At 38.0% G+C, this 13,018-nt stretch overlaps 1 protein-coding gene across 1 annotated transcript in view; it reads left to right on the top strand.

The window, feature by feature from the left end:
- The window catches only part of MYO3B (myosin IIIB), a 226,414-nt gene that overhangs the window by 113,846 nt on the left and 99,550 nt on the right, over positions 1–13,018 (top strand). The window contains exon 21 of the mRNA XM_070956912.1: positions 81–210. Coding sequence (XP_070813013.1) covers positions 81–210 — 130 coding nt within the window. The remainder of the gene's footprint in view (positions 1–80; positions 211–13,018) is intronic.

The following is a 13,018-nucleotide window of genomic DNA, read 5'->3' as shown; positions in this document are numbered from 1 at the left end:
TTCCCCATCTTTACTTAAAGTACTACAGGTGACAGAATCTTATAAGAGCCTGCTTTACATTTACCTCCCACATTGTATAGGTTCAGTATGATGCTTATGGCTTCCTTGAGAAGAACAGAGACACCCTTCCTGCTGACATAATGGTGGTATTAAGAACTTCAGAGAACAAACTTCTTCAGCAGCTTTTTTCAAGCCCATTGACCAAAACAGGTACAGTACATCTGAAGTCTGTTAAAAATTAAGGGCTTTCTACTGACTAAATACTCTGCATTTAGAAACCAACCCTGGTGGCACAGCGATTAAAGTATTGCAGGCAGACTCTGCCCACAGCCTGGAGTTCAATCCTGACAGGGCTCAAGGTTGACTTGGTCTTCCATCTTTCCGATATCTGTAAAATGGGGACCCAGATTCTTAGGGGCAATATGCTGACGTAAATTGCTCAGAGAGTGTTGTAAAGCATTATGGGGCAGTATATAAGTCTAAGTGCTGTTGCTATTTTACAATGCTCTTTTAAAAATTGCTTATTGTTAATTTCTTTCATCCATATTTTCTAAGGAGAGGAATATGAGAAGAAGCATTAATGTGTGCTCTGTATGTCTTTCTTATGGCTTATTAAGCATGTATTTTATGATCATTTTTAAACCACAGGTACAGAATTTATGATTATAAATGCATTCACTGAAAAAAGTCTTATAGTGACAAAGTAAATGCAGCTTTTAAAGTGAAACTAAGAACAAAAAAAAACTGCAAGAGAAATTAAGAGAGAAAACTATGTCTATGGTTTATAAATCCTAGTGATGACAAACCTATGACATGTGTCAAAGTGATATGCCACAGTGTTTTGGCTGATGCACCAGGGCTTACCAACGCCCAACAACCACTATTTTCAAAAGCACACCTGTTCCCACACAATTTTGAAGGCTTATAAGGCCATGCAAGAATGAGATATGTCTTGTGCAGCTTCTGCAGCTTCTGAAAATCATACAAAAATATGTGTTTTTCTGAGGCTGAAGAGACCACAAAAGAACATTCTCCAAAGCCGTTCAAGAGCAAAGGCCTTGTGTGACCCAGAGCAGCCTTGGGTAGGACACAGGGGCCTGTCAACAGAAAAAAAGCACCGCCTGAAGGTAAGTGGCAGATCCTGGGGACTCCTGAGCTGCAGGGGTAATCATGCCAATACCCAAGGCTTGTGTGGCTTGTGGTACAGTACAAAGTGGACTTTTTGAGTGGCAGCAGTGGTCCAGCCCTCTACTTCAGGCTAGCCTCAGTGCTGCCACCAACTCCCATTATTCAGAGTGGCCTAAATGGAGGGGTATGAACAAGAATGTCATATCTTTCTCTCCCTCTCCCTCCTCTCCCCCTCTCTCCCTCCCTCCCCCTATCTACATCTATCCATCTATCCATCTATCTATCTATCTATCTATCTATCTATCTATCTATCTATCTATCATCTATCTATCTATCTAATTTGATGAGGGCACTGCTCAACTCCAGCCAACTCTTGATAAAAAATATGCTTCCTTTACTTTAGACCTGTTAAAGTATCCAGAAAAAAACCAAATATGAGACAGTAGAAACCAGTGATAAAGTATCAAAACATTTATTTCTGTCAAGGGCAGTAAGAACTCCTCTACTTCTACAGAAAAAAGAAACAAATTTTTAACCAATTCCTGAAGTTTGCAGATGGCCTTCAAGACATCTTCACAGGAATCATATAATAGTAATTTACCATTTTGTTCTCGTTAATGAATTTACTTCATTTTATTTTGTTCTTAATAATTTGATGGTGAAATTAATTTCAGAAGACACCGAACTTGTCATTAATATACTCTCTCTCTCTCTCTCTGTGTGTGTGTGTGTGTGTGTGTGTGTGTGTGTGTGTGTGTGTGTGTGAAATACTTCAGAGGACAGGACCATAAAAGAGAAGATCACTGGAGCAAGAAAATATCTTTCTCTGATCTGTGCCATTTGGGATATTCTTAAGGTTTACATTAATGCTCCTGTGATAAAATTAGAAAAGAAATCATTAAATCTATTTCACAAAGACATCAAAATTATTTTTTAATTAAGATATTTGTGCTCATTAAGATAATTGTATTCATTAAGATAGTTGTGTTCATTGACAGTGCTGGTCAGTGCCCTGGATAATTTTCAGGGCTAAGCTTATAAAAGGGTGGTCTGGTGGTAATTTCTACACGTAAAGAGATTTCTTAGTGATGCATATTAAACTATTGTTTCAAACCAGTTAATGTTTGATAAGAGACAGTATAGTTGTGATTGTTAACAAATTGTGAATAGATGCCATAAGGACTACATTCAAATAATAATTCATGCCATCATAAAACTCAGCTTAGGATCTTCTATAGGTTCCTTAAAGATGTGCTGTTGCCCTTGGACTTCCTTTCTTCCTATTGTGTGCCAAACCACCAATACTCCATGTCTCCATCATGTTAAGATTCATCTTCATTTTAGTGGCCTTCATGCAGCTTTTACATCATGCAGATATTGATCCATTACCTGCCCTGCCTCACCTGACTAACAACTAACAACATGAATAGAATACCCAATCCCAACTTCTCTTCCAATATTCTAATTATCTCACAACCATTCCATATACATTTTAAAGAATAAGGGTGATTTAATGGACCCCTGTAGGATATCACAGCCCAGCAACTGGTCAAGTGTGTCTATATAAAGAGGACGGGAAACCATGCCTCCTAGTCCAGCCAGCCCCAATTTAGCAGTGTATCATGGTGGAAGGATTCAAATGTTATCCAGAAAGATCAATAGAGTTGTACTCTCCATCTTTTCTCTAGAGTCCAGTAGGAGAAGGGCGGTATAAAAATCTAATAAAATAAAATAATAAAATAAAATAAAATAAAATAAAATAAAATAAAATAAAATAAAATAAAATAAAATAAAATAATAAAATAAAATAAAATAAAATAAAATAAAATAAAATAAAATAAAATAAAATAAAATAAAATAAAATAATAAAATAAAATAAAATAAAATAATAAAATAAAATAAAATAAAATAAAATAAATAGAGTAGGTCACACATCAGGATGATAACGGTAGTTCCAGTATTGATTTTTGGCCTGAAACTACCTGGAATATGTTCAGATGTGGACTGAAACAGGTTGAGGTCGGTTGTAATTGCTGTTTATAAGTTTTCTGAAGCCCATGATTAGCCCAAAGGACCTGAGGTACTTGCACTGGGAAGCAGAATATTCATAGTTCCTTTATATAAAGCAGATTTATTGTAGAAAAGCTGCAGAAATAAAAATAGAATCTCACAGTGCAAATGAGTTCCAATTACCGCAATTACATCATTGCATATAACTGCAGAAATGTGAACTATACATAGTGTGACTAAACTAGCTAAGTTTCAGAACCCTGAAATACAGATACTGATATAAATGAAACCTCTGAGTCTTGTTTTGTTTGTTTTCTTTGTTAAATGTTAGCTATAGACCAAATTCGACCGGATAGGTCGAATCGGTGAACTGTTAGGGACGATTTGAATCAGTTTGCGGAACTGGTAAAAATCACCCCTGGTTGGCCCTGCCCTCGCTCGCTCGCTCACTTGCCCGGTCGCCAGTCACCTCTTCCAGCTGCTGCAGCCCATCCCTTTAAGGTAGTCCCTGGGAGGGAGGGGGCCGGGGGGACCATAAAGGGAGCAACAGCTCCACTGTGAATGGAGTGAGAAAAGTTCGGCTTCTCTCTGCCACAGCATTCACTATGAGCCCTTCTCGTGCTCATACACACATTTTTTCCTACCGGGTTCTGTAGGTGTGGCTTGGTGGTGGGGGGGGTCATGTGACTGAGTGGGAGTGGGCGTGAGTGACATCGAGTTGGCCATGCCCACTCAGTCACAGGAACCCCCACAAGCCATGCCCACAGAACTGGTAAGGAAAAAAATTGAATATCACCACTGCTATAGACTCAAAGCAGGGGTGAGATGCTCCCGGTTTGAACCGGATCACCCAATCCGGTAGCGATGGCGGTGGGTGGTTCGGAGAACTGGTAGCAAAAATCCCTGTGCCCCCCTCCCCACCATGCCCAGCTGAGCCGCACGATCATCAGAGGCTTTTTTTTTTTTTTTACTTTTAAAAGCATTTTTTCTACAACCTCTTCCAACGAATAAATGTTTTTAAAAGTAAAAAGAAAAAGCCTCTGATGATTGCGCAGCTCAGCTGGGATTGTCAGAGGCTTTTCAAAGCATTTTTTTCTGCAACCTCTTGGCCAAAGAGGTGGTAAAAAAAATGCTTTGAAAAGTCTCTGACGATCCCAGCTGAGTTGCCTGATTGGCAGAGGCTTTTCAAAGCATTAGAAAAAATGCTTTGAAAAGTTAAAAAAAAAAGTTGGCCATGCCCACCCAGTCATATTACCCTCCACCAAGCCACGCCCACAGAACCGGTAGTAACAAATTTTACATTTCACCCCTACTGAAAGGTATTACAGTAGCCTGTGGTGACGCCTTTCTGTTGCATTACTGTCCTCTTTAGACTATTGATTTTTGGTCTGCCTAATTTCCTCTTATCTCTAAAGAGCTAAAAGTTTAACATGTATGGAGGGGGGGAACAGAATAAATATAGCTTCTCAGTTTGAGAATATTTAGGCTGTACAGTATTAAAATATATGATGAATATTCAAACAGTAACATGAAGGCAGGGAATCTTACAAGTGATCTTTTGGAAATCAACTTGCCCCTTTCTCCAGATTACAAAAAGAATATCTAGCCCAGCATTTTGATTGCCTGAGTTAGATACATTAAAGGGCTCCTTCTCACAGCCACATTAAAGCACATTCTTCCAGTCTAAGTTGGCAGAGAAATATGTGCAAACAGCTCTTCCTGGACTGCTGTGTCCTATTCACCCTCAGTGATGAGACCAGGGACTGGTGTTGTCCTTATTTATTTAGCTGTCCTTACAAATTTGATGTGGGACTAATTAGAAAAAAACATTTGGTGAATTTCCCCATCTTTATTTCCCCTCTCATTGCGTATTACTTGATGATAGGAGAAATGTTTACCTGTTGCTGTCCCTAATAAAAGGTTGGGCTGTTGCTGGAGCTGTACTGTGCTGTTCTCTAAGTGGTTTACAGAGTTAGTATATTGCCCCCAACAATCTGGGTCCTCATTTTGCCGACCTCAGAAGGATGTAAGGCTGAGTGAATCTTGAGCCAGTCAGAATCAAACTCCTGGAATGAGCAGTGAGTTAGCCTGCAATACTGCATTCTAACCACTGTGCCACCAAAGCTCTTAAGGATTTAGCCAGCTGCTAAAAGATAATACCAAGTCTATTGTTCTGTAGACCTGACTTTCTGGGGAAACAAAAATGGAGACTCTGGCATTGCCAGGAAGGCCCCGCCATTATCGTGTACATCTGTCAGTGCAGCTGATCTATAGGTAGGTGGAGGCTTCCTGGCTAAGGTCGCCCAGTGATCAATGGGTTGATTGAGGCTTTCCAATAAACTGAGAAAAGCTCCCCACTTTACTGTCCAGTCTTTCACATGGCAGCAGAGGCTGCCAGTGCTAGAAGCATGAAAAGTGGTGCCAGGGCCTCTTAAGTCACTGTGGGAGAACAGGAGAGATTCTCCTTTATCACAAATAGCCCTAGCTGTTCAGAGATGCCTGTCAGAACTCTTTCACTATAGGCAAGACTGGAAACAGGCTCTGTGATCTCTGATTAAGATTTATTATGAGCCACGGTGGCACAGTGGTTAGAATGCAGAATTGTAGGCTACTTCTGCTGACTGCCGGCTGCCAGATGTTTGGCAGATTGAATCTCACCAGGCTCAAAGTTGATTCAGACTTCCATCCTTCCAAGATGGGTAAAAGGAGGAGATTGTTAGGGGCAATAGGCTGACTCTGTAAACTGCTTAGAGAGGGCTGTAAAGCACTGTAAAGCAGTATATGTCTAAGTGCTATTGCTATTGCTATTAAAAAAAAAATATTTAAGTTGAGAGCATAAGAAGTCTAGCCAGAACTTTTATTTTCAAATGTAAGACATATTTCAAAATTCATTTCTATCTGTTTTTCTCACTTTCTGTTGAGGGAAATGAAGTCTGTAGCTTCTGAGAAGGTGAGCTGGCCTGCACCTGGATAATGTTTACACAACAGCTACCAGTTTCCTTATCAGTGCGGGAATCTATTTTCACATTGCCCAGAGGCCTCTGAAATAATTTTCACTGGAATTCAATATTCTTACAGGAAGACAAGAAGTAGAGTTTGACTTAGGTAGACAAAATATTTTATTACATTTAAAGATCACCTGAGTTATAACGAAGAGCAGCTTAAACAAAAGCTAAGAAATATATTTTCCAGGGTTTAAATCCTGAACTTCTTTCTGCTGCTTTCCTGTAATGGATTGCTTACTCCAAAATGTCTCCACCTGCCATAGCATCTCCTACTTAACTTTTCAAGTTAGCTGAAGGAGCTATGACTCTTTGGCCACTAGAAGTCTGATCTCACAGATAAGCCCTGTGCAATCAGAGAGCCAATGAACAGGGGTCAGTTCTCATCTTCTGCGTTTCTAAATACCTCGGCTTGCGAATCAGCTGTCAACACTGGGTGGGATAGGAGGAGAAGCAAAGAGAAATGGATCTTTATTTGCTAAATGCTTTTGCTTAATAAATTTTAAATTGTTTTAAATTGGAATTTTAATTTTATATTGTCTTTTAATGAGGAACTGTGCATCTTTACTGTTGTGAGCCGCCCTGAGTCCTTGGAGATAGGGCGGCATATAAATTGCATTATAAATAAATAAATAAATAAATAAATAAATAAATAAATAAATAAATAAATAAATCTCCAATCCCACATAACTGAATTGTGTGATCAGAAGAGAGCAGGTACAAAGGATAACTCACTTTGAAAGAGCCTGAAGCAGAGTAGCACTGGAAAACAATGCTCAAGAACTAGAGGCAGTGGTGAAAACCAATTTTTTTTTTTACTACCGGTTCTGTGGGCGTGGCTTGGTGGGTGTGGTGTGGCTTGACGGGCATGGTAGGGGAAGGATACTGCAAAATCTCCATTCTCACTCCACTCCTGGGGCCAGCCAGAGGTGGTATTTGCCGGTTCTCCGAACTGCTCAAAATTTCCGCTACCAGTTCTCCAGAACCTGTCAGAACCTGCTGGATTTCACCCTTGACTAGAGGTGAGATGCCTACAGAAACTCAGAGAAGCTAGTAAGAGGTGGGTAAATCCTGGCCTCTGCCCACATCACCTTCAGCATTGTCCACAAAATGGCATAGATCATGACCGATGGAAGACATGTGAAATAGAGAACATTACATGTAAATTGGAAAAGCTAAAGACAGATTTAAGTTTCTTCTGTGTTGGGCTGGGATGAGACAAAGGCGGTGACATGCAACCATGCCCTTCACAAATGGTTATCAGGACATCTTCAGGTTGCAGTTAGCGGGATGTGAGAATGAGTCTTAAGCATGTGCTTGTTGAGGGGGTGGGGGCTGGGTGAGTGAATAAAAGAACTAGAGAGAAAGATGTAGATGTCTTCCTCTGTGACAAACTTAGCTAGAAATTTATAAATGTGCCCAAAAAAATTCTATTAAAAGCCACAGTCTGATTAGTATAGATTGTTCCAGGGATTGGTTCAAACAAGGTCTACTTCATTCACAGAATTTTATAACAGATCTAGGAAATTACCTTCCATTATAGAATAGAATAGAATAGAATAGAATAGAATAGAATAGAATAGAATAGAATAGAATAGAATAGAATAGAATAGAATGGACCTTGGAGGTCTTCTAGTCCAGCTCCCTGCTCAAGCAGGAGAACCTATACCGTTTCAGATAAGTGACTGTCTAGACTCTTCTTAAAAACCTCCAGTGATGGAGCACCCACAATTTCTGAAGGCAAGCTGTTCCACTGGTAATTGTCCTCACTGTTAGGAAGTTTCTCTTTAATTCCAGGTTGCTTCACTCTTTGATTAGTTTCCAACCATTGGTTCTTGTCCTGCCCTCTGGTGCTTTGGACCATATATTTGACCCCTTCTTCTTTGTGGTAGCCCCTCAAGTACTGGAATACTGCTATCATGTTACCCCTATTTCTTCTTTTCTTTAGACTAGCCAAACCCCAATCCTGCAACTGTTCTTCATATAGTTTAAGGCTCCAGGCTTTTGATCATCTTAGTTGCTCTTCTCTGAACGGAAGAGCATTTGTTATCCACCTATCTTCTATCATAACTTCTGTTATTGAATAGCAGTTATGTTCTGGAACAGAGGAACAGCTGCATTACGTTTCCAGTGCAAGATATTTTAGTTATAACTGCTTAGATATAGAAACGCAATTGCCGGGGACTTCCTGTTTGCTGCTGGCCGCCGCCAGACGTTCCTTTGGGATCGTCAGCTTCCATAGCCTGTCAGAGCCGCCTTCACAATGGAACGGCGGCTCGAAAAAACTCCGTTCCCATGAGGAAACGGAGATAGAGCCGGCAGGGGTGGGTAGAACTCTCTGCAGAGTCCCAAAAGTTTTTCTTTTACTTTTGGGATGGAGCGGATGAGATGCCCCATATCCCCAGCCGCTGCTCCGGGCTTTGGGAGACCTCTGCTAATGCAGAGCTAGGCGTCAAAAGCAAGCCTGCGAATTTGACAGATTACTCAAAGAAAATGTGAACTGGACCTGTAATACTGAAGCGCAAGTATTTTACTTATCTTTTAAAAATTACTTAAGAGAATAGAGGAAGAGAAAGAGGAAAAAAGGTTTTTTTTAAAATGGCGTCTGCCGCGGCTGGAGAAGAGTTTGAGAGGGAAAGTTCTTCCGTTTTTTATTATTACAATGTAGCGGAATAAATACCACTGGCTACATTTGTAGACAAAACTCCGCTCCTGTTTTTGTTTTTCTCTTTTTCCCCTGGAGGCCTGATTGTTGCTGGCTGGAAGTCTTTTGTCTTGTTTTTTTTTTCTTCTAACAAAGCCTGCTTAGGCGGAAACATGGCACTGAGGCTTGTGAAGTCAGACAAAAAAATAGGTGGGGGGGATTCCCCCACTAAGAATTTAAAGGAACAAGTTTTAACTCTTCAGTCCCAGAAACCTGATTTTAATATAATAGAATTTCTCTTAGAGGAGATTGAAAGAAGGGATGAGATTGTGAATCAGCAACTTGAAAAATTTAAGCAGGAAACTAAGGAATTGGTGAAATCCAAGTTTGACTTTTTGCAGCAAAAAATTTTAAAAATGTCAGAATTCATGATTCGGTTGGAAACAAATGCTAATTTACTAGAGTCAAAAATGGATGAAATTCAAGACAAATTGGACAATAGAATTCAAAAAATTGAAAATGATTTGTTAAATATTCAGGATTATAGTTCAGAAGAAAAATTTAAAATGGATGCTGATCAAAAGTCTGGTAATGTAGAAACTCTGCAACAGAGGATTGAAAAAGAGGTTCTAAAGATACAATATAATTTTACAGAATATGCAATAAGACTTAGAGGTTTGCAGGAAAATAACAGAGATGACTTAAGGAAAATATCTTCTGAATTTCTAGCTGGGATTTTAAAGATTCAACCTGAGGAAGTGTTTTGTAGGATTGACAGAGCTTATCGAATAAACTCCTGGACTGCCAAGCAAAGGCAATTGCCTAGAGATGTGGTAATCTATTTTTCAGATAAAGAAATTAGGAATAAAATTGTGCAAAATTCCTTCAATTCTAATTTGCAATTGTATGGAAGAAAGATTTGGATTTACAAGGAACTCCCACCTAAGATATTAATGGAAAGGAAGAAATTTGGCTTTCTGGTGTCTGAGTTAAAAAGGAGAAATATTCAATTCCGGTGGGACGTCCCAGTTGGTATTATATTGAGATATCAAGGAGAAAGATACCAGTTAAATACTGTTGAAAGAGCGGAAGAATTTTATCAAAATAGGTTGAAAATGAATTTAACGTCTTCAGATATAATACAGGATAAGCAGAAGGAGCTGGAACTAAAGACAGAGACTGTACCAGATAAATTGCCTTTGGATTTATCGGATACCCCAGCTGGATTATCTACAAATTCGAGAGAAGTGCCATCTGATTTTAATGTGATGACTTATCAAGGCAAGGACAAGCATGGAAACCAATTAGAGGATATACAAGGGATAAAAAAGAAACGCGAGACACAAAAAATTAGGATGGAAGTCAAACCCACAAAAAGAAAACAAAAAAGAAATAGGTTGTGCAAAAATAGAAATTTCTAACCCAAGCAACAGTGAAGCCAGTGATTTTAAAATATGAATGATTATGTGAAAACATAGAGGAGGCGACACATTGGTCAATATCATCCTGAGGATAGTGGCAGATCTCTGCATTGCCGTAATTTTGGGACATGGAAAGAGCCTCAAATTGATGGTTTTGAATTATCTACTTTGAAACTTCTTTTTGTGTTGATAAATATATTATAATTATTTTGAATTATAAGGCAAGAGAATCACATTGGGACATGCAGAAGATCGGGTTGTTACCCAATACGATGATGGAAATTAATAATCCTGATGAAACCCACAATTATTATTATATGGAATATAATTATAATGTCACTCGGGTGGTTGTTTTTACTTTTATATATATAAGAAGATGTTTACTACTGATGGGGGCAGATATGATTGGAGACCTTGAATAAACTGTTGCATCAGCAAGCTATGTTACCCTATTATGGATGTTGGTTCTAACAATCCAGTGGAAAGACTTCAAGAAGATATTATATGGACTATAAATTTAAAGTTATTGTCTTTTCTTTTTTTATTTAGATATAATGGAATATATATATATATATATTTTTAAGTAGTGTGGGCAGTGAATTAAAGATATCAAGAATTGTTGTGTATGGTAAATTTGTAAGACAGTGGGTGAATAAGCTAGCTACAGATTGATTAGTTTAAGAAAAGGGATTTTTAAGTGATACATTTAGGGGAGTGGAGGAAATGGATAGAGTGGAATAAATGTTAAATTAGATTTTATGGGGAGCCCGCTTTGAAATGTTATTAAAGTAGGACTTATCGTATAGTTTTAAAGTGGAAGGTGGTTTTGAATTGTTGCAATAATGTATAGATATAAAACACTATTATGCTAAATTAGAAGTTATTTTATAATAGTTATAGTATAATGTGTTTGTTTTTTGTTTTGTTTTTTTCTCTTCTTCTTTTCTGAGATGTATGGATAAAGGGGGATTTATAATACTTTTAGTAAGTAAAGGTCAGTATTTTGAGGAGGGAGTAAGTAATCTGTTATGAATTAGGGTTTTTTTTTTTTGTTACGAAGAAGTCACAGGGGGGGAAGGGTGGGGAGGGGGGGTTAGGGAGGGGGGGGGAGGGGGGGGGAAAAAGGGGGAAAAAAAAAATTGTATTTGAAAACTAGAAACGCAATTGCCCATTTCAGACAAATGAGGTCATTCTGACCCCATAATGAATCATCAAAGAATTCTCTGGCAGGTTTTGACTAGACAGAACACCTCAAACCCCAAATTTTGGAGCACAATTCACAAACACACTGTGCATATTTAGCCTATCTGGATAAGTATATCTATTTCAGGTATATTTGAAATTTTATTATTTAGAAATTTTAAAAGAATGTTCTAAGATTAAGGGAAGCCTGAAAATGTTTCTTAATACATTTATTAAATTTGCAGATAATTGTAGTGATTCATATGCAGATTATATGAAGACCAAAGTAGCTATCAGTTAATTTAATTTCTGAACGGGGAATGTTGCTTTAATTTAAGCTTATTACAATAAACTGGGATTATATTATATTTTATAGTTTTGGCATTAACAAATCATAGTTTAGTCAAAGCAACATTTCCTGAACATTATTGCAGTACAATCTGAATTCATTTTTAATTCACATATCTTTCCCCAGGCTATATAAAATGATCTTGGGGGAATAGTCAAGCCAGTGTTTGATGCCAATGCACATAATACTAAACCATGGTTTGGCAATATATCTGAACCAGAGCATTTTTGTTTACCATTCTTCTGGGGTGGGGGGTGGGGATACATTATGTTATATGATTGGCTGGTTCTCTCTAATCCCAAATTAGTTTATGGATATTGTTGTTCATGGTGATGTTAGAAATTATTCAATGATTTTCTTTTTCTTTTGGCTGACTGCTATGGCTGTTGAAATATAAAACTATTGCAGATGGCTATGTACTAGCCAGGAAGTAAACAGAGAATTTGAAAAGGACTTGCTTGAGAATTGAGGTACAGGAAGTCCTCGACTTAACAAATGTTCGTTTAGTGACTGTTCAAAGTTACAATGGCACTGAAAAAAAAAATGATTTGTGACCATTTTTACACTTACAATTGTTGCATCATCTCCATGGTCATGTGATCAAAATTCAGCCACTTGGCAACTGACTCATATTTATGACCGTAAGGGTGTCCAGGAGTCATGTGAACACCTTATGCAAGCTTTTGACAAGCAAAGCCAATGGGGAAACCAGATTCACTTAACAACTATGCTACCAACTTAACAACTGCACTGATTCACTTAACAAATATGGCAAGACAGGTTGTATAATGGGGCAAAATTCAGTTAACAACTGTCTCACTTAGAAACAAAAAAATTGGGCTCAATTGTGGTCATACGTTGAGAACTACCTAAGAATATTCTGCCTTGAATTATAATTCCCAGACTACAAAGGAGAACAAAACCAAAGGAAGTATATATGGAGATGCTTTGAACTGTGCCATTTAGATTTCTTTTTCGTCTTTCATAACTCTTACCTTTAATTTCTTTTGCTCATAAGTTCTTCATCTTTTTCTGCAATGTTATGTTGTTTACCCCCAAAGCAAATAACACAATAGAAATATATGTAATCCCCTCTTTTCCTATTCAGCTACAGATTTCCATATTAGAAGTGCTTCCAAATGAAAGAAATTATCATAAAATAATTATTTTCACTCGCGTTATTTGATAAACATCTATGATTTTATGGAGGATTTTTCTCCTTCCCCTCCGTTTAAAGTCTGATAAAAATCTCACATATTAAAAAGAATCTGTGCAGATTGAC

Source organism: Pituophis catenifer, unplaced genomic scaffold (genome assembly GCF_029215685.1).
Source record: "Pituophis catenifer annectens isolate HBS135680 unplaced genomic scaffold, rPitCat1.0.hap2 SCAF_1, whole genome shotgun sequence".
NCBI lineage: Eukaryota > Metazoa > Chordata > Lepidosauria > Squamata > Colubridae > Pituophis > Pituophis catenifer.
Note: the sequence above shows the minus strand (reverse complement) of the source record. Positions and strands in the feature narration are given on the sequence as shown.